The 25,774-nt window shown below is 54.9% G+C and overlaps 1 protein-coding gene across 1 annotated transcript; it reads left to right on the top strand.

Moving 5' to 3' along the window:
• Window positions 1–153: 153 nt before the first annotated feature.
• On the top strand, window positions 154–25,190 carry ANKRD24 (ankyrin repeat domain 24). The gene is made up of 22 exons (XM_068535031.1): window positions 154–209; window positions 2,512–2,583; window positions 10,847–10,933; window positions 11,035–11,165; window positions 11,243–11,331; window positions 12,374–12,438; window positions 12,939–12,996; window positions 14,543–14,613; window positions 14,805–14,911; window positions 15,087–15,274; window positions 15,767–15,795; window positions 16,429–16,509; window positions 16,648–16,755; window positions 17,371–17,415; window positions 17,505–17,603; window positions 18,464–18,536; window positions 18,769–18,887; window positions 19,064–20,470; window positions 22,834–23,001; window positions 24,236–24,361; window positions 24,590–24,655; window positions 24,849–25,190. Exons 2-22 carry the CDS (start codon window positions 2,548–2,550, stop codon window positions 24,924–24,926), a joined length of 3,231 nt encoding a protein of 1,076 aa, XP_068391132.1. The 5' UTR covers window positions 154–209; window positions 2,512–2,547; the 3' UTR covers window positions 24,927–25,190.
• Window positions 25,191–25,774: the final 584 nt, after the last annotated feature.

Here is a 25,774-nt window from a genome sequence, read left to right as displayed (position 1 = left end):
TGAGGACTCATTTAAGAAATGTATTGTTTACTGGGGAGACGCTGGAGAACACAGGCAGCACCCTGTGACGGGGCAATGGTGACTTAGTGTGAGTGGGTTGTAATGAGGGCACTGGGCAATGAAGGAGCTCAGAGGAGGCGCCTGACCCAGCCTGGGGGCAACCAGCAAGGCTTCCTGGAGGAGGGGATGTTGCAGCAAAGATCTGAACAGTGAGTACGATTGTGGTGGGGAGAATCAGCCAGTTGGGGGGTGACAGGAGGTACAGAAAGAGGGCTCCTGGCATAGGGACCGCAAGTACAAAGGCTGAGAAGAGAGGAAAAGGGTGGCTCACTCCAGAAACTGAAATCCGTCCAGCCATGGTCGGGAAGAACATCGGTGTCTTCCCACCAGAGCCCCTTGGCCAACAGACAGCCCTGCTGCCAGCCTGTCTCCTCCCTCTGCTCATCCCCGGCCCCCTGGGGCAGCTGCCCGCTCAGAGCTGATCAGGTGTCAGAGCTGAGAGCTGGGAGCTGCTGGTGCGAGCTGGTGGCCCAGCTGGGAGCAGGTAACCAGAGCTGGCAGTGGACACAGTGGCCTGGTGCTGGAGTCACTGGAGCTGCAGGAGGTAGGAGGGGACCGAGTTAAGGGAGGCCTGGGATGGAGGCTCCCCTTAGGGCCTCAGGCTCCTTGCCCCTGATCCCTGGCATGTGGGAGAAAGGAAAGGCTGGTGTGTGTCCCAGCTATGCTGAGGCACGCTGACACCCACACACACACTCATTCATGAGTGCACCTCCCACTTCCCAGCCATTGCGCTGTCTAGGGCTGTCTGCTGCTGCAGCTCAATATCCTGCCCAGCCATCAGGCCCTGTTCATATATCATCACCTCTTCCAGGAAGCAGCTCCCCAGATGAGGGTACTTCCCCCTCCCCCAGCCTGCGGATTCCCTCCTGCCCAGGCAACCTGCGGACTCCTCTCTTGGGTGTCAGTTACACCCTGCCCTGGGTGTGATTGAGTCCGTTAGACAGGAGTAAAGAAAAAGGGTGGGGTGGGTGGTGAGTGAATGGGTACATTGATTGAATGGGGTAAATTGAAGGGGTGAATGAAAGGATGGGCAGTAGATGGATGGGCGGGTGGATGGTAGGTGGGTGTTGGCTGTATGGGTGGGTGCACAGGTGGATGGGTGCGTGGATAGTTGAGGGAGATAGGTGGTTGGATGAGTGGTTGGGTGGGTGGATGGGATGGTGGGTGGGTGGTGGATGAAGGATGGTTGAAGGGTGCGTGGAGAACCATGAGAAGATGAGTTGGGTGGATGAGTGGGTGGGTGGTGGCCAGTGGGTGATTGGATGGATGAGTGGATGGTGGGTGGATGGGCAGGTGGATGGTGGGTGGATGGTGGATAGAGCACTGTTGAAGGGTACGTGGAGGACTATGAGAACATAAGTTGGGCGGATGGTGGACAGTGGGTGGATGTAGAAGCGCTTGGGTGGGAGGATGGATGCACAGGTGAGTGGATGGGTGGAAAGATGATTTGGAGAATTCATGGGCAGGTGAGCAGGTGAAAGGACAGGTGAAGGATATGTCTTAACAGAAATCCCACTCAGACATAGGAAGGAATTCCTAGCCAGACACCTGGCAAAATGCCCCCTTGAGATCCCTGCCTGACCTCTATACCTGCACATGCACGAAACACAAAACAGGCTAAGCTGGACAGACATGCATGCACACACATACCTTGTGCTCACACGTGCACACGCATGCAGCCATCACCCCAGACCTCTGCCCACCTTGGGTGACTTGCCTCCATGCTCTCACTCACACAGGAGCCAGGCTGGTGTAAGGGGACTTAGCTGCAAGAATTTTCTCTCTGACTTTCCAAGAAACATGCCTCTGTGCTAAGACACCTCGGCTCTGGGCCTGGCCCCCCAGGAGCCCCTAACTATTCAAGAAAACAGAACCAGTCCAGACACTTCCAGCCTCTGGAGCCAGGGGTGGGGCAGAGGAAGAGCTGGGGGAACCCAATTTGAGGAGTTAGAGTTCTGCCTACTAGTAAGAGGCAAAGCTGATCAGAACACCATGGGATTTTGGAACTGGGCTGTGAAGGATGAATAGGAGTCTACCAGAGAAGGAAAAAAAAAAAAAAAAAGGCATCCCAGGTAGAAGTAACTGCACAGATAAAAGCTTGAAACCAGAAAAAGCCTGATCTACTTGGGCAACAGGGAATACTGGTGGGATACATTTATTGAGCACCTACTGTTTGCCAGGCTCTATGCTAGGGACCTCACAGGAAACTGGCCACAAGTTGGTTAGGAGGGGATTATTTCCTGCATTTTATGGAAGAGGGATGTAAAACACAGAGAGGGCAAGTGACCTGCTGAAGGACACACAGAAGTTAGAAGATGGGATAGGTCCATGTCCGGCTCTAGGGGCTGGGATGGCCAGGGGGGAGGAGGAAGTGGCACTTTTGAGGAGTGGGAGGCAGACGACTCTCCTGCCCACCAGGATTGATGTCCCTTACCCCCTGGCCTTCTGTAGGTGGCCTGGGGAGAGGAGAAACACCTGACACTGGCCATGAAGACCCTCCGGGCACGATTTAAGAAGACAGAGGTGAGTCTGAGGCCACTGAGATGCCCAATGTCCCCCAACTTCAGGCTCCTGTCCCCCAGGACCTGGCTGAAGATCCACTGGGCCCTTGGACTGCTGTCCTCCGTCTGTCATCAGATTCTTTTGGCAGCTTCCGTATGACCAAGCCCCTCCCTGTTCAAAACTCTTCTATGGTTCCCCACCATCCACAGGTTCAAGTTTACCCTTTTAGCCTCTGGCCACCTCCCCTCCCTTTCCTCTCTACAGCCCCCTGCTGCCCTGATCTCCACATTACTTCCTGTTCAAGCTTTTCAGCCACCATGCCTTTGTCCAGGCTGTTCCCTCCACCTGCAATTCTCTTCCCTGTACTACTATGCATCGGATCCTCCCCACCCCTCACAATTTGGCTCCAAGAACATTTCTTCCGGAAGATCTCTATTCCCAGCTACAGTGACCACTTGCTTTTCTGGGGCCTCACTTTCTCAGGGACCCTGATTTCTTGCTTTTGAGTATTTATTCAGCAAATATTTGTATTGGGTGCTGTTCTAGGCACAGATGACACAGCAGTGAACAGGGCAGACCGAAATCCCTGCCCTTGTGGAGCTGACAGCTGTGTTGGGGAGATGGATGCTGAACAAGATAAATAAGTGAAAGGCATATTTTGTACCAGGGAGACAAAGAAAGCAAAGAAAGGGAATTTAAAGCATCTGGGGCAGGGGAGATGGTTGCAGTTTTAAAGCAGGTTGTCCGGAAAGGCCTCACCGAGAAGCTGATATTAGAGCAAAGATCAGAAGGGAAAGGAGGAGGAAATCATGTGTGTATTTGCAGGAATTGCATTCCAGGCAGAGGGAACAGCCAGTGCAAAGACCCTGAGGTGGGGTCTTGCTGGCTTCTCTTGCAGCTATATTTTGGGCTGTGAACTTCCAGAGACTGTGCTCCTTCCTCATTCATTACCCACTCCCTCCCGGCCCCACTAGTCCCTGCCGGTGTGCAGGCTGGTCCAGGGCACGGAGTCACAGAAGCTAAGTGAGCATTCAGATGTAGAGTCTGGCAGCCAGCCTTCCTGAGCACTGGCCTCTGTCAGGCTAAACTTCCCAATTACAGCACAAAGAAACCAGGGTCCAGAGAGGTTAACTCACCTCTCCTGGTCACAGAGTAAAGTGGCCACAGGGAGATTCAAACCCACACGTGTCTGACTTTAGAGCCCTTGGTCTTTCTCCCATGACAGGGCCTTCCCATCCGGAAGGCTCAAGGCAATCAGGGAGGCTACCTGGAGGAGGTGGTGCTGGAGCGGAGCCTGGAAGGACAGGGAAGATTTAGACAAGTGAAGGCACACAGGGAGGGGGATGGGGACCAGTGTGAGCAAAGGTCTGGAGGCTGGGCAGAGCCTGGTTGATACAGGGACATAATGGGATGATGAAGAGGTTCTTTTGGCTGGAGCAGAGAATGTGAGGGGGAGCTGAGACCCGAGAGGGCCCAGCCCGAGGAGTCCTTGAATGTCAAAAACGGGGCAGAGGAACAAGCCTGGTTTTATTTTTTAATTTAAAAAAAAATTCTGGCCGTGCTGCACGGCATGCAGGATCTTAGTGCCCCAGCCAGGGATCGAACCCGTGGCCGCTGCTGTGGAAGAGCAGAGTCTTAACCACAGGACCGCCAGGGAAGTCCCAAGCCTGGTTTTAAAGTCAGGTGGCTCTAGGTTCGAATCCTTCCTCTGTCCCTGACTAGCTCGGTGACTTTGCGTATATCTCCGCCATTCTCTGGCCTTCCAAAGTTTTCCCAACTGATTTTTATTTTATTTTATTTTTATTTTATTTATTTATTTATTTATTTATTTTGGCTGTGCTGCGCGGCTTGTGGGGTCTTAGTTCCCTGACCAGGGATCGAACCCATGCCCCCTGCAGTGGAAGCTCAGAGTCCTAGCCACTGCACCGCCAGGGAATTCCCCCCTCAAAATGATTTTTAAATGCATTTTTATTATTTATCAATTTTAACATTCCTTTCATTTTGTTTATTTTAACGTTTAAAATTTACATTTAATGTCGTTGAACTCATTTTTATTTCATCCCATTTTTGTTTTTATTTATTTGTTTTCAAACACTACAAGGAGATTTCCATGTGCTTTGCAGATGTCAGCTCCTTTAACCCTCATAACAATCATGTAGGGTAGGAGCTTTTATCTCCACTTTATAAATGAGTAAACGATGCCCAGAGAGGTTAAGGAACTTGCCCAACGTCACACAGCTAGGAAGTGAGATGCCTGCCTTCTCCGCGGGCTGTGTTACTAGGATCACCTGTGTTACTAGGGCTGTGTTATTGGGCCTTGGTTGGGGGGGAAAGTGCATTGATTGAAGTGAGAGGGAAGGAGAGGGAGAGGGGGAGGGAGAGAGAAAGAAAGAGAGAGAGAGAGGGCACCAGAGCAAGGAATAAATTGTTTGTTAATCCCTACAAAACGTGGCATGGGGTTAGCTTCATTCACTGCAGAACGATCCTAAAATTTTCATCCCGTTTGAAATCGATTCCTAGTTAGTGTTCGCATTTCCTGCTAAAAATTCCCGAGAAGTTGTAGCCAGTGGTAAACCAAACCATACGATTGTTGAATTTCAAAAGCAGAGTCCTGTTGAAATCCAATCCTTCAAAACGTTTGTGCCTCTAAAAGAAACAAAAACAAAAAAACACCTAATTTGGGACCTGGGTGTGTTTTGATAGGTGCCTGGCACAGAGTCAAGATGAGGAGGGCGGGAATAGAGGGGTGTTAAAACCTCAGCCTGGGTGTGAGGGTCTCTGGGTATGTCAGGGAGGGCGGGGGCAGCGAGCAGAGCCCGCCTGTGCTGGAGCGGGCGCGGCAGATGGGAGGCCTGGGGGAGGAAAGAGAGGAGAAGCTGGTCCTCCATTCCCCCGCCAAAACCGCCCCCCACCCCCGTCAGTCCCTCTACCTGCCAGGCTCCGGTTTCTCTGCCAAATGCAGGAGTCAGGTTCAGCTTTTGTTCGGCTGCCCCGAGGGAAGAAAGCAAACACCCGCGACTGCAGTGGTCCGCCTCCACCTCCGGTCTCCATCTCTCCGGACCTTCCGTGTCCCATTCTCAGCACACAACCTGCCCGGCGCGCCCTCCCCGTTCCTTTCTGCTTCTCTCATGATACAGCCTGCTCTGCCAGGTCCCAGCAGAGCGCCCTACTTGCTCTGAGCCTTCTCGCCCCCTCTCTGGGCCTCAGTTTTTCCATCCATAAGATGGGAGGGACTTCCCTGGCGGTCCAGTGGTTAAGACTCTGTGCTTCCAATGCAGGGAGCACGGGTTTGGTCCCTCGTTAGGGGAACTAAGATCCCACATGCCATGCGATGCCGCCAAAAAAAAAAAAAAAAAAGATGGGAGTTAACTGGAGCCGGGAGCCTAGTTTTTGGATTCCCATCAACCTCCTGCCCTTATTTCAGGTTTTAGAAAAATCCTACAAGGAAGAAGATTGCGGATTTGTAGAAAATTTTAGAGATTCGTAGACTCCCGGTGCCTCAACACTTTTTGGAAAATCTGTCTGTCTGTCTCTCCCTCACTTTTATTCCCAGAGTCACTGTTTCTTTTTCTTTTTCTTTTTTGTTTTCAGTTTGAACAAAGTAGTTTATTGCTATTAGATCAACACAGGCACTAGGGGATTGACTGAATTTTGTAGCTTGTAGTTTATTATTAGGATGCCTTGAAAAGTACTCTTGAAATGAACAAATGTACATATAGATATATATTAGATATGTGACCTTATTTTAAATGAGTCACTATTTCTTTAATTCATTCAACAAACATTTATTCAGCACCTACTGTGGGCTGGAGATCAGGGCCTGCTTCACAGACACACACACACACACCCTGCCACTCAGAAGGGCCCCATGTTTGGTTTCATACTCATTTCTCCCCATCTTGAAATTCTTCATAATTTTTCAACAAGGGGCCCTGCATTTTCATTTTGCACCGGGTCCTTCAAAATCTATACCCGGTACCTGCTGGGGATCCAGCCGCAGTGACTAAGGGGGACAAAAATTCCTGCCTGTGCAGAGGTGACATTCTGTGAAGAAATCAAGAGGAAACAATATTTTCAGAAAGGTACACAGGATGACGTCAGGTAGTGATAAGAACGATGAAGGAAAGATAACACCCCACTAAGGGGTCAGAGTGACAAGGGGTGATCAGAGAAGGGCTCTCTGAAGAGGTGTCTTCCAGTGCAAAAGACAGTAACGGAATCAGCATTGTGGGCAGTGGAGGAAGGAGGGCATTCCGGGTGGAGGACACAGCAAGGGCAAAGGCCCGGAGGTGGGCAGAGCTGTCTGAGGACCAGAAAGGAGGCCACTGCGGCAGGATGTCACGGACCAGGGGAAAGGTAGAGGGAGATGAGTTCAGAGAGTTGACAAGGAGGATTGTTTAGAGCAAAGCTAGGCACATTTTTCCTGTAAAGGGCCAGAAAGTAAATTTTTTTTTTTTTTTTTTTTGCCACACCACACAGCTTGTGGGATCCTAGTTCCCTGAGCAGGGATTGAACCCCGGCCCTCGGCAGTGAAAGCATGGAGTCCTAACCATTGGACCACCGGGGAATTCCCATAGGCCATTTGAAAATGAATGGGCATAGCCCCATCCCAATAACACTTGTTTTATGGACACTGAAGTGTGAATTTCATATAATTTTCATGTGTCAGGAAGTATTACTCTTCTTTCGATTTTTTTTTTTTTTTTCCCTGACCACTTATAAGTGTAAAAACCATTCTTAGCTCTTGAGCTGGAGCAAACCAGGTGGGGGTGGGGTGGGCTGGGATTTGCCACCCCCCCCCCCCCAGCCCTGGGGACCTCAGTTGGCAGTTGGACCCCTTGCCATAGAACCTCCTGGGCTCTGTGAGCAGTTAGCATTTGATGCCGAGCAAAGTCGCTGGAGGCTTCTGAGCAGAAGAGAAATGCTCTGATGCAGGCTTTAGGAAGCTGGTGGACCAGGGAGGGGAACAGAAGCAGGGAGTCCTGGGAGGAGGTGACCTCCAGATAGAATTGTGATGGGGCTGGACCACGGGTGAGAAGGGGTCCCTGGACGTAGTTTACAGCTGGTGGGGTTGGCTGCTGGATTGGGTGTGGGGTGAGAGAGGAGTGAGATGACGCTAAGACTTGGCCTAAGCCCCTACCGGGACAGCGACGCCCTTGGCCCACTGCAGGGGGCTTCTGAGCTTGTCTAGCATCCAGAAGGACAGGACGAGGGCAGTTGGAAATCCGAGGCCTGAGCTGGGAGATCCATTTCAGTCTCCTCTCTGGACAAGCCTGAGAGGGTCACACCACCCCCCCTCGGTGTAAGAGGAGAGAGGAGCCCTTAACACCCTCCTTCCAACTCCCCAATTGCTTATCAGCAGACTCTCCATTTACCTGCCCCCACCTCTCCCTCCATCTGCCTAAAGGTGTCTAAGAATAATCACGGACAACAGCAGTGATCCTGCCCCCAGGTACACTGGGTGATCCCTGGGACATTTACGGTTGTCACATGGTGGGGGGGTGTGCTTCTGGACCAGGGGTGCCGCTCGACACCCCACAGAGTCCAGGATGGCCCCACCCCAGGGAATGACCAGGCTGAAGTGTCAGCAGTGCCTCTGGGTGGAGGAACCCGGCTCTGTAGTGTTCGTTCCATTATCTATCCCGTTGTTAAAGAATTGAGGCCCAGAGAGGGAGAATGGCTGGCCCCGGGTCACACAGCAACTATACAATGGCCAAGCTGGGTTCAAAGCCCCAGTGCCTGTCAGCAGTCATTGCTCTTAAATTTGGGCTCCTGAAGGCCTGTCTCCTCACACATCCCTTCTCTCTCCTGTAATCCCAATCTTGTCCCTTCTCCTGGTCCCTTCTTGAATTTGCATCCACAACACAGTGGACTATCCTGACTTTTGGAACCGTTTGTGGCTCTCCTGACACCCCACACTCCCGGTTTCCCCCTCCTTCCCAGGACCCCCTCCTCCAGCTCCTATGCTAGCACCTCTCCTCCTCTGCCCCACCCTTAAGTATGCACACCCTCACCCCACCCCACCCCATGCCCCAGGTCCTGGACCAGGGCAGAGGCTACCACACTGGTCCAGGAGAGCAATTTATTTCATGATTTCTCCCAAACATGATCTTGTTCCTGCCACTCCCCAACTCCTGCCCATTCTTCAAGTTTCAGCTCAGATGTCCTTTCTTCCAGGAAGCCCTCCCTGACTCCCCAGATGATATCAAGAGTCCTCTCTGAGCTCCCAGCTCACCTGGGCTTCCCTCTTAATAGCCCTGATCACCTTGGTTCATAAATCCATGGGTGTGTCTGTCTCTCCAGGGACCTCAGTGATAGCAGGGACATCTGTCTTCGTCACCACTGAGTCCCAATGCCCAGTGCAGTGCCAGGCACCCTGTAGCACGAGTGGACTGAATGAATGAAATACACATGGCTCAGAGGGCTTGGCCTTGTGAGTCACACATTAACTGAGCAAACATTCACCAACTGCCCACCCCACCCTGGCCTCTGCCAGGGAGGCCTCAGTGGGACCCTGCTCTCAAGGGGCTCCCAGTCTGAGAAAACCAGCAGAACACAGACCCTCCCAGCCCCTTGGAGTTAGATCCAAAGGCTGTGTCCTCTCTGTCTTTCAGTGGTTTAACTGAGCACCTACTATGTCCTGCGTCCCTAGGATTCAGTATTAGATATGCACACAGCCCAACCGCATCTTTCTTTGAATCCGTGTTTATGGCGCACTATGTTCCAGGCCCCATACATAGCATCTCGTTTAGTCCTCCCAGTAACCCTCTGCAGTAGGCACTGTTTAATATGAAACCCATTTCCCGGATGAGGAAAGTGAAGTCCAAAGCAGGTAAGTATCTGGGCCGATCTTATAGATGGTAAATGCGGGTTTGTGGAGGGCAGGGGGCGTGGCGGGGGGGGGGGATGCCCTGGATTCAAATTCAGGTTTGTCAGACTGCAGAGCCCCACTGGTGGATGATGAATGAATGAATGAGTGAGTGAATGAATGAGTGAGGGAGAGCCTGGATAGCCCAGAGGCAGTGCCAGACCGGGAGTCACCTGAGACCACCCCCCTATCCCACACTCCCCCTCTTCCCCCCCCCCTCCCCAGAGAGGCGGAGACGAACGCAGGCGGGTCCATGCAGATCCTGGGAGCCTGGCCCTCTTTGCCTCAGCCTCCCGGTGGCAAGAAGGTCAGGTCGGGCCACCGCGGTGCCCCTCCCCCAGAGCCCAGCCCCCTTCCCTGGCACTCCCCCCCACCCGTAGGGGAGGGGCCGGGAGGGGGGCAGCAGGCGGGGCGCGCGGGCGAGGGTTGGCGCGGGGCTTGGCGGGACTGCGCGGGCCGGGCGGCCGAGCCCCGGCATCGCGGGCCCTTCCCTCTGGTCACTTCCCGGAGCCCGGCCGCCCGGCCGCCCGGCGCCCTGGACACCATGAAGCAGCTGTGCCTTTGCGCCGCCGCCTCCTTTGCGGTAGGGCCGGGGGAAGGGGCGCGGGAGCGGGGCGGGCGCGGGCCCTTCCTCCCCTCCCCGTCCCGCCCCTCCCCGTCCCCTGACCGCGCAGAGCCTAGACCCTCCACCCCGAGACCCGCGAAGGATGATCAGGGAGGAGGGAGGGGGCGGGACAGAGACTGGGGGGGATGGATGGGACATTTGGGGGGACAGTTTTGAGGACAGATGGGGACACAGGAGAATTTAGAGGGACAGTTTTGGGGAACAGTTTTGGATGGGATCATTTGTGGGGACAATTCGGGTGCTGTTTTGGGTGATCTTTTTTGGGAAAAGATACTGACATTTGGAGGACAATTTTGGAGGACATCTGAAAGATTTTAGGGGAGGACAATTTGGGGACAGATGATGGGGTCATTGGGGGGATGATTTTGGAGAACATGTCAGGAATTTGGGGAAGACATTTTGGAATGCATTTCAGATCTTGGGACATTTGGGAGACAATTGTGGCATCTCAGAGGCAGTCAAAGGACAGATGGCAGAGGATGGTGCTGAGAGACATCGAAGCAACCTTTTTAGGGGTTCCTTTGGGAAGACTTCAGAGGGTAGTTCAGAAAGGGATATGGTGAGGTGATATTGGAAAGGTGGCTTTCACTAAGGGATGAGCTGGGGACCTAGGTTTGGGGGACAACTTTTCGGAAAGATGCTGAAAGGGGCTGATCTGGGGATGGTTTAATGGGACGATGGTGGAAGTGGTGTATGACAGCTGGGGCGATGGACCTGGGGGGCAGATGCTGGGGACCCAGGCTTGAGGGATGCTGTCTCAGGCCCCCACCCAGGACCACTCCCCCCGGCAGCTGCGGCTCAGCCCCACTGACCTTGGCTCCTGCCCACCCTGCGGCCCCTGCCCCATCCCGAAGCCGGCAGCCAGAGGCAGGCGCCAGGCAAGTGCCCAGGCCGGGCGGTGAGAGCCCGGAGCCCCTGCTGGGGGAGCGGGGAGGGGCAGTGGCCGCCAGTCCCACGTTCCCCTGGGTGTGCCCCGCAGAGCCAGGACTGGGGCAAAAGTGACGAGCGGCTGCTGCAGGCCGTGGAGAACGATGATGCCGCACGGGTGGCCTCCCTGATTGCCCGCAAGGGGCTGGTGCCCACGAAGCTGGACCCCGAGGGCAAGTCCGCGTGAGTGCCCACCTCCTGGGGGTGTGATGGCTGAGGGGTGGCCACCCTGCAGCTGACCCCTGACCTCTGGCCTCCAGATTCCACCTGGCGGCCACGAGGGGTGCAGCCAGCTGTCTAGAAGCGATGCTGACACTTGGCGCCAACGTTATGAGCACGGACGGGGCAGGTACTACCCGCCGGGCCCTGGGGGAGGGAAGAGGAACTCGGACCAGGTGCCCAGCCTGAGGGTCCAGCCAGGCCCTGCTTCATGGCCTCCGTGTCCTGCTGAAAAAGGGGGGTTCTCTTCAGTGCCCCCAGGGAGGCACGGGGGCGAGTCAGGCTGTGGTACCCAAGGATGGAGACCATGGCCGGCAGCAAACAGAGTGAGTCAACCTGTGGATTGGGGAGAGCTGGGACTCAGGTAGTGGTTGAGTCAGAGGAAGTAATGGAAACAGAGGAGCATCTGAGCTTGAGGAACATCCGGGGGCGTGAGAATAACAAGTACAGTTTTTTGGAGGGGAGTATTTGAGATGCATGGAGTAGCTGGGCTTTAGAGTTAGCTGGAGCTCTGGGAGTAGCTGAGACAAAAGGAGAATCTAGGTGTGTGACCTAACTAGGGCCCTGAGGGATAACTGCGATAGAAGGCATGGCCAGAGGGAGTAGTTGGGACTCAGGGAATAGCTAGGCATGGGGCATAGCCACATCTGAAGCTTCAGGGCAACAAGTATAGGAGCCAGGATGTATGGGTACTGGGGATTTGTAGAGCATCAAAGAAAGCGGCATAGCTGGCACTTTGGTGTCGTTGAGCTTATAGAGTAGCTGGAGACCTGGGGAGTAGCTGGGGACCTGGGGAGTAGCTGAGGACCTGGGGAGTAGCTGGTGACTTGGGGAGTAGCTGGGGACCGGGAGAGTAGCTGAGGACCTGGGGAGTAGCTGGCGACCTGGGGAGTAGCTGAGCACCTGGGGAGTAGCTGAGCACCTGGGGAGTAGCTGGGGACAGTAGTGCTTGAGGAGTGGATGGATGTGGAGTGTAGCTGGGATGAGATTGTCTGGGACACCTACTAGCTGAGGCTTGGAGAGTCTCTGGCCCCAGGGAGTAGCACGGTTTTGAGCAGTACTTGGGTTTGGGGACTTGTTAGAGTCATCACAAGTAGTTGACACAGGTTTGGGGGGGCAACTGGAAGTTCCCTGAGTATCTGAAGCTGTAGTACATTCTCTCTCCCTTTCAGGTTACAGTGCCCTCCACCTGGCCGCCAAGTATGGGCACCCTCAGTGCTTGAAGCAACTACTGCAGGTCATGTCCTTTCCTGCCTCAGATACTTCCCAACCCCAGATACTCCCTTGCCCTGACTACTCCTGAGTTCCAGGAATTCACTGAACCCCCAGTTACCCCCTGAATCCTTCGTATTCCTTGGCCCCTTTTACTCCTGAGTCCCAGCTACTCCTTGGACAAGCAGATACTCCCTGAGTGTCCAGCTACTTCCCACACCCAAGTTATACTCCCAATACCAGCTATTTCCTGAGCCCAGCTTCTCCCCGAACCCCCGGCTGCCCCTGGGCTCCCAGCTAATCCCTCTTTCTCACCAATTTTCATAAAAGCCAAGAGAGTCATTTGGGGGCCTGTGAGAAGTGGGTTCCACAGAGCAGGTGGGTGGGAGGGGAGAAGGGGGGAGGCAAGGAGCCTGAAATACAGCAGAGCCCAAGGAGGGGCAGTTCCTAGAGAAATTAGGCAACAGGGATGGCTCCTAAACAGGGATGGCTCCACCTCCAATGACACGCCCCTCCCCCCCCCAGGCATCCTGCGTGGTGGATACTGTGGACAGTAGTGGGTGGACGGCCCTGCATCACGCAGGTGGGTGCAGCCTGGCCTTGCCCTGGCCACCATGGCCCGGAGGGTGCTAGGCTTGGGAATTATTCTACCTAGGGCTCTGGGGACCTGCCTAGGACATTCCACCTCCTTCCTCACGGAGCCGCTACTGTGTGCCAGGCACTGGGCTCTGCATTATCCTCAGTGACCCTTTGAGCCATGGACGATGACCTTGGGACAGACAAGGGAATTGAGGCTTATCAGCAAGAAAGTGGGGAGGATCCAGGCCGTCTGACCCCGAAGCACAGCCTACTGTATGCTGGGCCTGGGTGAGGACGATCAGAGGGTGACCAGAGTATAATTTGCTTCAAGGAGCTCCTAGGGAATCTCAGGAAGGCCAAAGGTCCAGGCAGCCTTCATAGTCATCAAATCCAAATTCCTTTCCCGAGGGAGGGAAGGGACCCACCCACCTGAGCCAGGGCCCAGCCCAACGTCTGTCCACCGTGCCCATGACATTCGGGAATGTCTTTCACTTGATGACTCAAGAAACGGCTATCCTCTTGGGAGCGTGAAATACATTTGCTTTGGAGTTTTATTCACTGTTGAAACATTCCCTGCAGTTGGAGTACGCTGCCACCTAGTGGTGGCAAAGCCTTTGATCACGTTATGGAAGCTCCATGGTTTTTTTCTTTCAATAAATATTTATTGAGAACCTACTGTGGGCCAGGCTGGGTTCTAAGCAATGGAATTACCACAGCAAACAAAACCCCATAAGTCCTTGGGCACACAGCAGGTAATCATATAGAGTTTGATGATTTTTTTTTTAGCTTTTTTTCTTATTTTATCTTTTTGGCCGTGCCGCCCAGCACGTGGGATCTTAGTTCCCTCACCAGGGATCGAACCCGCGTCCCCTGCAGTGGAATTGCGGAGTCTTAACCACTGGACCGCCAGGGAAGTCCAAGAGTTTAGTGGTTTTCAAGCAACACTTCCTTGCACAAAGCCCTTCCTTCCCTCTTTGAGGTTCTGGACATAACACACCTTGTCCTACTTCCTTGATGACCAAGTCCTTCCAAGCTCCTCCCTGCCTCAGGGTCCATGCCCATGCAGTGACCTCTACCCTCCCCCTTTCACCATCAAAACTCAAGCTCAGATCAAACCCCAAGAAGCCTGCCCAACCTCAGCAGAGGTCTGATCTCTCTAGTAAATATGAACACGCTGTGTATGAGGGTTTGGTATGTAGTCGGTACACAATAAATGCTGGTTGAATCAAAAGGGGTTAAATACATGAAAATCAGTGAAACGTTCCACCCTAAGAGGGACCCACGGTGGAATGTGGAAAGAGCTTGGGACTGGGAATTAGGAGACCTGGGTCCTCATCCTGGCTCTTTCTCTGACCCCCCTGGGTGACCATGGGCCTGGCTGGGCCTCAGTTTCTTCATCTGTAAAATAGGAGTCATATCTTTGTCACTGATCTTCTGGGGGAGGTGGGAGTTTCTCATGAAATAAAGGATAAGAATCACACTCAGGCAGAAGGCCCCCAGAAGATGTCAAAGCCATGCCCTTCCTACCCACCCTTCTCTCTTTTTTCCAGCGGCTGGCGGCTGCATCTCCTGCTCAGAAATGCTCTGCTCCTTCAAGGCACGTCTGAATCCCCGAGATCGGGTGAGTCTGTGGGATCTTGTGGGGAAAGATACTGCATTTGAGGTATGCTGCCACCAAGTGGCAGCATCCCAGGCACCCTTTGAAAAGTACGAAGATTTGGAGGGAAGCCTGGGGGCCGTCATAGGCTTCCCCACCTCCCAGAGTCATTCTCTCATGCCTTGTCTCATCCCTCTCCCAACCCCCTCCCCCAGCTGGGTGCAACACCCCTCATCATAGCAGCTCAGATGTGTCACACAGATCTGTGCCGCCTTCTCCTGCAGCAAGGGGCTGCTGCAAATGACCAGGACCTTCAGGGCAGGTGAGCGTCTCCCCTCTCAGCCAGTCCATTGTGTGCTGTGTGACTTAGGCAAGTCTCTTAACCTCTCTGGGTGTGGGATCTAGTTGTCCTCCTCCCCCTACCCAGCCTGGGCGTTGAGGAGGGTGTGGTGGTTTGAAAATGTCCTCACCCCCTCAGTAGCCTCCTCTTCTGGTAGGACGGCCCTGATGCTGGCCTGTGAGGGAGCCAGCCCCGAAACAGTGGAGGTGCTGCTGCAGGGTGGGGCCCAGCCGGGCATCACTGATGCGCTGGGCCAGGACGCTGCTCACTACGGCGCCCTGGCAGGGGACAAACTCATCCTACACCTCCTGCAGGAGGCCGCCCAGCGCCCCTCGCCACCCAGCGGTATGCAAACCCCACCTCTGAACAGTTTTGAGCACCCTCCTCCATCTTCTAGGTAATTTCTTGTCACCCCTTTCTCTCCCTCCCTACCGTGGATAGTTTCAAGGTACCCCTATTTGTATTATAGGAGGTTTCATTGCTCCCGTCACACTACTCAGCACAGTTTTGAGGAACCCCAGAGCTTCTAGCATAGCCTAGGGGTCAACTCTGTTTTCCTGGGTCATCCATATTCTTGGATCTTTACCTTTCCTAAGAATTGGCCCTTCCACTTGCCCCATCCTGGAGATGCCACTCTTCTCTCTTTTTGAGAGTTTCAAGGCCCCTCCTATTAGTATTCTGTCAAAATGGTTGATCCCTACCTTAAAAGTCCTGATTCTGGGGGGAAGTGGGAGCCCCCTCAAGTCCCCTGGGCTCACTAATGCCCTTCCTAGGGCTAGGAATGGAATCCCTAGAGCAGTGCCTGACCCTGCTTCCCTCTCTCCCCTGCCCTCCCAGAGGATGATTCAGGCGAGGCATCGTCTCAGGTATGGACCCCTAAGCAGCGAACAAGTCCCTCTCCCTGTGCACACACTACCTTCCCCCTTGCCCCAAGCTCCCTGGGAAGAGAAGGAAGAGATGGACCCTTGACTCAGGGTTAATACCTGGAAGGACCTGTTTGGGAAGAATGCTACCTTCAGGGTATACTGCCACCAGGTGGCAGCAGCACCCACAGCATAACTCCCAAGACTCAGTGAGAACAGTGGGGGGATGGGGCCAAATCATGGGGCTAGGGTGGGATGGCAGAGGGAACTGAGATGGATGAGGGCTGGTGCAGTCAGTGAAGGAGTCAGGTCTGGCCTCTCTCCCTCTTCCGGCGCTACAGCGTCTCAGCTCCATAGGGAAAGAATTGTAAACAATTGGGTCTAGCTGGGGAAAGTACCAGGGCATGGAGAGGGGCAGAGGGTAAAACATAAAATTTAGAACTCTCAGGAGATGTGGTCTTGCCCCCTTTTAAGCTGGGATAAGTGAGGACCAGCGAGAGGCAGGGACTCACTCGAGATCACACAGGAAGTGAGGGCAGAGTTGGGGCTGGTGACAGAGAGTGGGTTGGCTGTGTTGGTTTATTTGGGTGGGAGGCTGGCATGTCCCCCATGTACCCCCTCTCCCCCTCCCCCCAGAACTCTGTGTCCAGCCATGAAAAGCAAGGGGCCCCCAAGAAGCGGAAGGCACCTCAGCCCCCTGCCAATATCCCGATGCCGGTGAGAGATGCCCTGGCCTTGGGGGGGAGGCGTGGAGGGCCTCCAGGCAGGATGGGGAGAAAGCTCTGGCTCAGGTATGGGAGGATACAGTCCTTGGGCCTCATGTAAAGGTGGTGGGTTCCCGGGGTCGGGGGACAGGATGATCAAGATGCCTATGAGGAGATCGTGCGGCTGCGACAGGAGAGGGGCCGCCTGCTGCAGAAGATCCGGGGCCTGGAGCAGCACCAGGAACGGAGGAAGCAGGAGGTGAGGGGCCTCAGAGACACGGGCCTCGGGCTAAGCCCGCGGCAGGTACCATTTTGGGGGTACCCTACCTCTCCTCCCTCTCCAGACACACGGGCCTCCTCGGTGTTCCTCCAACACGCCAGGCAGGGTGCTGCCCCCGGGCCTTTGCACGTGCTGTGGCCTCTGCCAGAAACACCTTCTCCCAGATGTCCCTATGACTCCCTCCCTCCCGTCCTTCAGGTCTTTGCTCAAAGACACCTCCCCTACCCAAATTATTTAAAGTTGTTACACCCCCACTCACGTCACAGTTCCCTTTATTTTTATTTAGAGCACTTACTGCTATTAGATGTACCATATATTTTATTCATATTCACCCATCCGACTGTAAGCCCATGAGGGCAGGCACGGTTGACAGTGCCTGGCTCACAGTAGATGCTTGATAAGTATTTATTGGATGGATGAATATTTGAGTGAGTGAGTGAATGAATAAATAAATGAATTAGTGGCCCCAAAGGGGGTCTGGCACAAAATAGGCTAGAGGACATCTGTGGTTGGGATGGAGGGCCACTGAAGCAGGAGGTGGGCCAGGGAGGCCCCCCAGCCCAGATCCAAGCCCAGGCCCCTTTCTTCCATCAGCTGCCAGAGGCGGAGGCCAGCTCCCTCCACAGCCTGGAGAGACAGGTAGGGTGGAAGGTGGGGGGAAGCTGGACTGCCAGCTGCCCAGTGTTTTCCCCCAGAGGCCCACTGAGCCCCCCACCCCCTCCCTGCAGGTGCAAGAGCTACAGCAGCTGCTGGCAGAGAAGCAGGAGGAGAAGGAGAGCCTAGGACGGGAGGTGGAAAGTTTGCAGAGCAGGCTGTCCCTGCTGGAGGTGGGCCCAGCGGGGAGCAGGGCAGGGGTGGGGCTTCTAGGGGCGGGGCCACCAGGGGCGGGGCCACCAGGGGGAAGGGCCTCTCTTCTGCTGCAGCTGCGTGATAATCACACTAATACACATAGTCTCACACACATGCAAACACAGAACAGACAAACGTACAAACACAGGTACACATAATAGACACTTTTAAAAACACAGAATCACACATACTCACGTACATGCAGAGATGAACAACCACGCTTGTATATATGTGGTCTTACACATACAACAGGCAAACACACAACAAACACATCTGTGGGTGTATAATCACACATGCACAGCAAATACTTGGGCACACACAGCAGATATTTCTCATTCAGTCACACACCTAGGCCACACACCCACAAATACATGTACACACACAAGTATTTCTCAAAATACATAATTACACAAACATAGATACATGTACACAACCATATTCACGCACATGCACACATACACAAACACAGAACGGTCACACACCACAGACTAAAATACAAGTGCAAAATCACACACAGTCACGGGGACTCACACAGGAGAGACCGGGGCCACTGTGCACGCCCACACGCGCGCACACACGCGCGCACACACGCTCACCGCAGACCCACAGACCCTGAACCACTGTTGCAGGTACTCGCACACAGGCAGACAGCCGTGGCCCCGCACAGAATTGCAGACACACCCTTTCAAGGACTCACTCCCATCCCTCTCTTGGTCCCCTGTGCCCAGGTGGCACGTACACCCCTAGTTGTTGGGGTTATGGTCACAAACTTGGGGGAGACACGGGGACTGGAGGGAGGGCAGGACCCCGAGCCGGACCCTGGTCGCCCCCCCACCAGAATGAGAGGGAGAACACGAGCTATGACGTGGCCACCCTGCAGGACGAGGAGGGTGAGCTGCCCGACTTCCCAGGTGAGCTCCCACCTGCCCTCCCCAACCCGTCGCGTCTGGGGCCCCAGGAGTTGGAGCCTTGACCCACAGGCACAGAGAGAGGTTGCATCTGGGAGGGAGCTTGGCCCGCCCCATGAGTTATTCCACTCCCCAAAGCCTGCCTGCCCCAGGGGCCCTGACCCATGGCTCCAGACCCCCAGCTCCCATTCCTCGTGGCCAGGACCCTGGGGCCTGACTCTGTGTCCCCTGCCAGGGGCTGAGGCGCTGCTCTCCAAGCACCTAAGCCCATCGGCCCAGGAGCTCTTGGCCTCGCTGCAGGAGCAGGTGACCATGCTCACCAGACAGAACCAGGAGCTGATGGAGAAGGTCCAGGTGGGGAAACCGAGGCCCGGGAGGGTTGGGTGGGGACAGACCTGAGGACCTGAGGGGCTGTTCCCCGGGGGGTTGGGCGGGCACGTGGCTGAGTCTGTGGACAGGGAAAGTGGCATGGCTGCCCTGTGCCCCCCATGGCCACTTCAGCTCTTGCCCGGCTCCCCCGCCCCCACCAGATCCTGGAGCACTTCGAGAAGGACGAGATGGAGGCTGGCAGTCTGGCCGAGGTCATCCCTCTGGCGCTGTACGACTCTCTCCGGGCTGAGTTTGACCAGCTCCGCAGGCAGCATGCCAAGGCCCTGCAGGCGCTGGAGCAACAGGAAGCGCAGGAGGCCCCTGGAGAAGAGGAGGCAGCCCCCAGGGAGGGCAAAGGCCCGGGAGCCAAGACCACCAGAAACGGACCGGTGCAAACAGAGCTTAACGGCACTGCAGCTCCGGAAACCAGAGTTAATGGAGCCGAGAGCACAGATGAGGAGGCTGCAGGAGTAGAAACCATGGAAGCCAGAGCTTTGGAAGCAGCATCCGTGGTGGCTGAGGCCACGGAAACAAGACCCACGGACGCTGAGGCCACGGAAACGGAGGGTGTGGGAGCCGAGCGCTTGGAGACAAAGGCCACAGGGGCTGAGGTCACAGAAACGAAAACTCTAGAAGAAGGAGGAAACCCAGAAACAAAGGCCACGGGAGCAGAGTCCACAAATATGAAAACAGAGGAACCAGAATGGAAGGCCAGTGGAACAGGTGCTGTGCCAGAAGAGCTCACAGGCACAGGGACCATGAAAACGGAGGCCACGGGAGTGGAGGCCACGACTCCGAGGGTCACCCCAGGCCCCGCCCTGCACCCCAGTGCTGCCGGGCTGGAGGCGGCCCACGGCAAGGCTGAGCCCGCGGAGGCCGAGGGCGGTGGGGCTGGCGGGGTCGGCAGCGGTGACACAGGCCAGCTGCGGGCCGCCCTGGAGCAGGCCCGGGAGGACCTCCGAGACCGGGACTGCCGCCTCCGGGAGCTGGAAGCGGCCTCGGCCCGGCTGGACGAGGCCCAGGCTGGCCGGCTGTTGGCCGAGGAGGAGGCTCGGGGCCTGCGGGCAGAGCTGGCCCAGCGGGAGGAGTTGCGGCTGGAGCTGAGCCGGGAGCTGCAGGCCCTACGGGAGCAGCTGGCCACGGCCACAGCCGCCGGGGAGCAGCAGCGGGCCGCGGCCGTGAAGCTGGGCCAGGCGCGGGACGCGGCTGAGGCCCGGGCCGCCGAGCTGGCCGCGGCCTGCGAGGAGGCTCGGCGGGGCCTGGCGGAATTGCGTGAGGCGTCCGAGGGGCTCCGCCAGGCAGCGGTGCCGGCCTCGGAGCATCACCGGCTGCAGGAGGAGGCCCTGGAGTTGCGGGGCCGGGCGGCCAGCCTGGAGCAGGAGGTGGTGGCCACGGGCAAGGAGGCTGCCCGTCTGCGGGCAGAGCTGGAGCGCGAGCGTGTGGGCAGCGTGGCCCGCCTGGAGCACGAGCGCATCGTGGGTGCCCTGCAGGCCGACGTGGCCCGGCTGCAGGGGCAGCTGGAGGAGCTGGGGCGACGCCACGAGAAGACCAGCGCCGAGGTCTTCCAGGTGAGCGTGGCGGGATCCTCATCGGGCACAGCCGGTAGCCAGTTGGTGGTCTGTTCTGACCCCACAGCCATGCGATGTTTCGACCCCATCGGTTTCAATCCTGCAGAGACTTGACGCTGCGATATATCCAGGTGGACCTTTGACCCTGCAGCCATTCTGACCTCCTGGGTGTTTCAACTGGTATTTTCTTTTTAAAAACCTTTTGGCCATTTTGGTCCCATCATTTTTTCTAATGGTTAGCCCTTTTTGCCATTTTCCTTTTTATTTATTTATTTGTTTATTTATTTTTGGCTGTGTTGGGTCTTTGTTGCTGTGCACGGGCTTTCTCTAGTTGCGGCGAGCGGGGGCTACTCTTCGTTGTGGTGCGTAGGCTTCTCATTGCGGTGGCTTCTCTTGTTGCAGAGCACGGGCTCTAGGCACATGGGCTCAGTAGCTGTGGCTCGTGGGCTCTAGAGCGCAGGCTCAGTAGTTGTGGTGCACAGGCTTAGCGGCTCCACGGCATGTGGGATCTTCCCAGACCAGGGCTCAAACCTTTGTCCCCTGCATTGGCAGGTGGATTCTTAACCACTGTGCCACTGGGGAAGTCCCCGGCATGTGGGATCTTTGTTGCGGTGCACGGGCTCAGTAGTTGCGGCGCACGGGCTCTCTAGTTGTGGCACGCGGGCTCTAGAGCATCTGGGCTTAGTTGCCCCGCAGCATGTGGGATCTTAGTTCCCTGACCAGGGATCGAACCCACACCCCTTGCAGTGGAGGAAGGAGGATTCTAAACCACTGGACAACCAGGGAAGTCCTGAAGGTGGATCTTTTGACCCCATCTCTTTTCTTAAATACACACACACACACACACACACACACACACACACACATCCCGCAAAAAAACCTAGCAGCTGTTTTTTTGTTTTTTTTTTTAAACAGAGGGAACCACTATTTTTATTTTTTATTTTTTTTAATTTTTATTTATTTATTTATTTATTATTTATGGCTGTGTTGGGTCTTCGTTTCTGTGCGAGGGCTTTCTCTAGTTGTGGCAAGTGGGGGCCCCTCTTCACTGCGGTGCGCAGGCCTCTCATTATCGCGGCCTCTCTTGTTGCGGAGCACAGGCTCCAGACGCGCAGGCTCAGTAATTGTGGCTCACGGGCCTAGTTGCTCCGCGGCATATGGGATCTTCCCAGACCAGGGCTCGAACCCGTGTCCCCTGCATTGGCAGGCAGATTCTCAACCACTGTGCCACCAGGGAAGCCCCTAGCAGCTGTTTTTAACAAATATGTGAATAAAAAGCCACATTTGTTAATTGTCATCAGGAAAGCATTTTTCTCTCCATGCCTCTGTTTACTCACCTGTATAATGGAGCTAATAATAGTTCTTAGTCCTCACATGAAAATTAAATGGTTTAATTTTACTTAGGACAGTGATTAATAATTGCAGCCGGGATTATTGTTCCAAGAACATGCTCTTCTAGTTTTTGTTGTTTTTTTTTTTGGCTGCACTGCTTGCAGGGATCTTAGTTCCCCGACCAGGGATCTAACCTGTGCCCCCTGCAGTGGAAGCGTGGAGTCTTAACCACTGGACCACCAGGGAAGCCCTATTTTCTAAATTTTACCTTCCTTTATGATCACTTCTTTTGTGGGTAAATTTTGCAAGTCTGATTTGATTCAGACTTAGTTTTTTTTTTTTTAATTGTTAAGGTATAGCCAGTCTGTACTAAGTGAACATCTAATTATTATCCATTTTCCCTGACCTGTTATTTCTATAAAGACCAGTGATCCCCCCAGGATCAGTTTTTGCAAATCTAACACTGCTCTGATCTTGATATTTTTTGTGAAAATGCAGTCATCAATTTTGGGGCATTTGTTTGCTTTTCATCCAGACTCTTCTGTTTTTCCTTCATTTTGTAAGAAATCTGCAAACCTTCACACCACTGGCAGAGGAAAGAACATTGGTTATATTGTAATAAGAATGATAATAACGTTCATTATGTAATAATAATACTAGCAACAACAACAACATCACGAACTTGAAGATAGCACTTACTGTGTGCCAAGCACCATTCTAAGTGTGTTCCATGTATTTTCTCATTGTATCCTCACAATCACCCTGTGACGTGGAGGCTCTTATTATCCTCGTTTTACATATGAGCAAATTGAGACACAGAGAGCTTATGTCACTTGTCTAAGGACACACAGCTTGGCAGAGTCAGAATGTTCATCATGCCCAAAGAAATCCAGAACTTCCCTGAATCAAATTCCTTGAGGTCAAATGGGCTTGAATAGCCTCAGACCAAAATAGAAGGGTCAGAATCTTTGGGGTCCAGGTATCTTTGGGGTCCAGACGTCCTCAGGGTCACACATGGGTTTGGGCCGCAGGTGCAGCGGGAGGCGCTATTCATGAAGAGTGAACGGCACGCGGCCGAGGCCCAGCTGGCCACCGCAGAGCAGCAGCTGCGGGGGCTACGTACCGAGGCCGAGAGGGCACGCCAGGCCCAGAGCCGTGCCCAGGAGGCCCTGGAGAGGGCCAAGGAGAAGGACAAGAAGGTGGGTCCCCTTTTCTTGTGCTCAGTCAGGGGGCCCCCCACTCGACAGATGTTGGAGGGAATCTAAGAATGTCCCAACTGAAAGTGTCTTGGGAAATCAGCCCATTTTCCAGATGAGCAAACAGAGGCTCCAGGAGGCAAACTGAGTGTCTCGAAGTCACACAGCACCTCACTAGACAGTGGATGTGACCCCCAGAGCCCCAGGTGCTTTAGCACACAGAGTCACCCAGCCCCAACCTGCTGTGTGACCCTGGGCAAGTCACTTGACCTCTCTGAGCCCCAGTTTCCACCTCTGTAAAATGAAGATAAAATTGTGGTAGGGATTATGGTTTATTTGTAGCAGGGTTCCTCCCCCTCAGCACTAGTGACATTTGGGGCTAGGTTATTCTTTGCGGGGGACCATCCCGGGCACTGTGGGGTGTGGAGCAGCATTCGTGGCCCCTACCCACTCGATATCAGGAGCACCCCCAGTGGTGACAAACACAGATGTCCCCAGATATTGCCTGGCATCCCCGGGAGGCAGGATCACCCCTGGTTGAGAACCTCTGATCTATAGAAATAACAATAAAGCCCAGCATTTATTGAGTGCCTGCTGTTTGCTGACACAGTTTAAACTTAATCGCAGCAGCCTACCAAGGTGAGAAGTGTGATTCTCTTTAAAGATGAGGAAACTGAGATTCAGAGGGGTTAAGTCATCTTCCCAAGATCTCCAGCAGGGAAAGGGTAGAGAAGGACCCAAACCCTGGCCTGTCTGACCCGGCCCCACCAGGCCAGGCTGCTTTCGGCCCTCCTGTTCTGTCTGTCTCCGCTTTCACTTTCCGGGACTCCAAGATCCACAGGCTTTTTCTGTAAAGGGCCAGACGGTCAATGTTTTTGGCCTTACTTGGTTGGCCACGGCACTCAGCTCTGCCGCTGATGCAGGAGCTGTAGACGCCGTGACAATGAATGGGCTTGGCCGTGCGCCAATAAAATTTTACGTTTGGCCATGGAAATGTGAATTTGGTTTAATTTGCACATGTCGTGAAATGTCATTCTTCTTCTGACTTCTTCCCCCTCAACCATTTAACGTGTGGAAACCATTCTTAGCCGATGGGCCGGACTCAGCCTGCAGGGCAGAGTTTGCTAACCTCTAGGATGAGACTTTCCCTCCAAGGCCTGTCCTTTGCCTGGAAAGGTCCCCCGCCCCCAGCCCCGGCCTCGGGGTGCTAGCTGACCCTCCCCTGATCCCACTTCAGATCACAGAGCTCTCCAAGGAAGTCTTCAGTCTTAAGGAGGCACTGAAGGACCAGCCGGGAGCCCCAGGCTCCTCGGAGGTGGAGGCCCTTCGCAGCCAGGTGAAGGCTCTACGGGAGCAGCTGGAGGTGAGAGCCTCGCCCACCCGCCGGGCACAGGGGTCCCAGGAGGGTGACAGGCAGGCAGGAGTTTGGGCACATGGGCCAGGCGTGGGAGGAAAACAGTTCAGTATTTTAGCAAGCAGCACTGTCACGCCGGCGCCTGCCATCAAATTAGGGGCTCGGGGTGCAAAGGGGGCTTTCTGGCATATCTTGGAGGGGGTTCTGCTTTTCTGAGCGCCCTCCCCACACCCACAGGAAGCTGCCAGGTACCACAGTGCAGTGGTGGCCTTGTACAGGAGCCACCTCCTCTACGCCATTCAGGTGAGTCACCCTGGCTTTGGGTGCGCCACTGCTGCTCTCTGGGCCTCAGTGTCCCCATCTGTACAATGGGACGCTGGTCAAGGGAAGAGGTTCATGGCCTCCGGGGCGGGGGGTCGGGGAGGGGAATGGAGAAGCTGGGGAGGGGGTGGGGAACGCCCAGGCTCTCTCCGCTTCTCTCCACCTCCCGCCCCAGGGTCAGATGGATGAAGATGTACAGCGGATTCTGAGTCAGATCCTGCAAATGCAAAGACTCCAGGCCCAGGGCCGCTGAGATCAGAGCACTGCCCTCCGCCTTCCAGGCCCCGAGTCGGGGCTTCCAGACTCACGCACTGACCATCCGCACTTGGAGACCAGCCTGGGCTCCTTCCCAACGATCCCTCACTGCCTCCACGGCCCCACTGGTCCCTGCATGCGCTGGTCAGTCTAGACCCCGGCCCTGACCGTGTACCCTTCCCTGCGCCGGAGAATCTGTGAGTCCCCTCCCTCACGTCTGGTCTTATCATCAGACGCCACCCCAGGAATAAAAGCTCACGGAGCAGAGGATGAAAGCGTCGTGTGGCCTGATTGCTGGGCTCCCACTGCAAAGCGGGGAAGGGGCGGCCCAGAGCAGGGATTGGGGATTAGGGTGAGGAGAGCAAGGCAGGACTCAGTCCCCAAGATGTACACTATGTTACTATGTTACTGCAGTATCTTTTTTCTTTCTTTGTTTTTTTTTTGGCCACGCCACGCAGCATCTTAGTTCCCAGACCAGGGATTGAACCGCGCCTCCTGCCTTGGATGCGCGAAGTCGTAACCACTGGACTGCCAGGGAATTCCCCAGTTACTGCGATATTTCTAAAAGTCAGAATGGGTTCCCAAAAGTTCATGATGAACAAAACATGCAAATGTCAAATGAAGACAGAATCTGAGGCTGCACGACTTACCTCACTGTCCTCACCCTAAACCCGGCCCTGGTGGGAGTGTCCCACACCCTCCCACAGCCTCCTTGCCCCTGGGCCAACCCCCTGAAATCCCCTGGGGGTTCTTGGCTCTTTCCAGCTCGGGCAGGAAGGCAGCTCCGTGTCCAGCCTGTTCCCCAGGTTTCCTCAGCGTCCAGCAGAGGCTCTGCCTGTCCCCGGG

Source organism: Eschrichtius robustus, chromosome 2, assembly GCF_028021215.1.
Source record: "Eschrichtius robustus isolate mEscRob2 chromosome 2, mEscRob2.pri, whole genome shotgun sequence".
In the NCBI taxonomy this organism is placed as follows: Eukaryota; Metazoa; Chordata; class Mammalia; order Artiodactyla; family Eschrichtiidae; genus Eschrichtius; species Eschrichtius robustus.
Note: the sequence above shows the minus strand (reverse complement) of the source record. Positions and strands in the feature narration are given on the sequence as shown.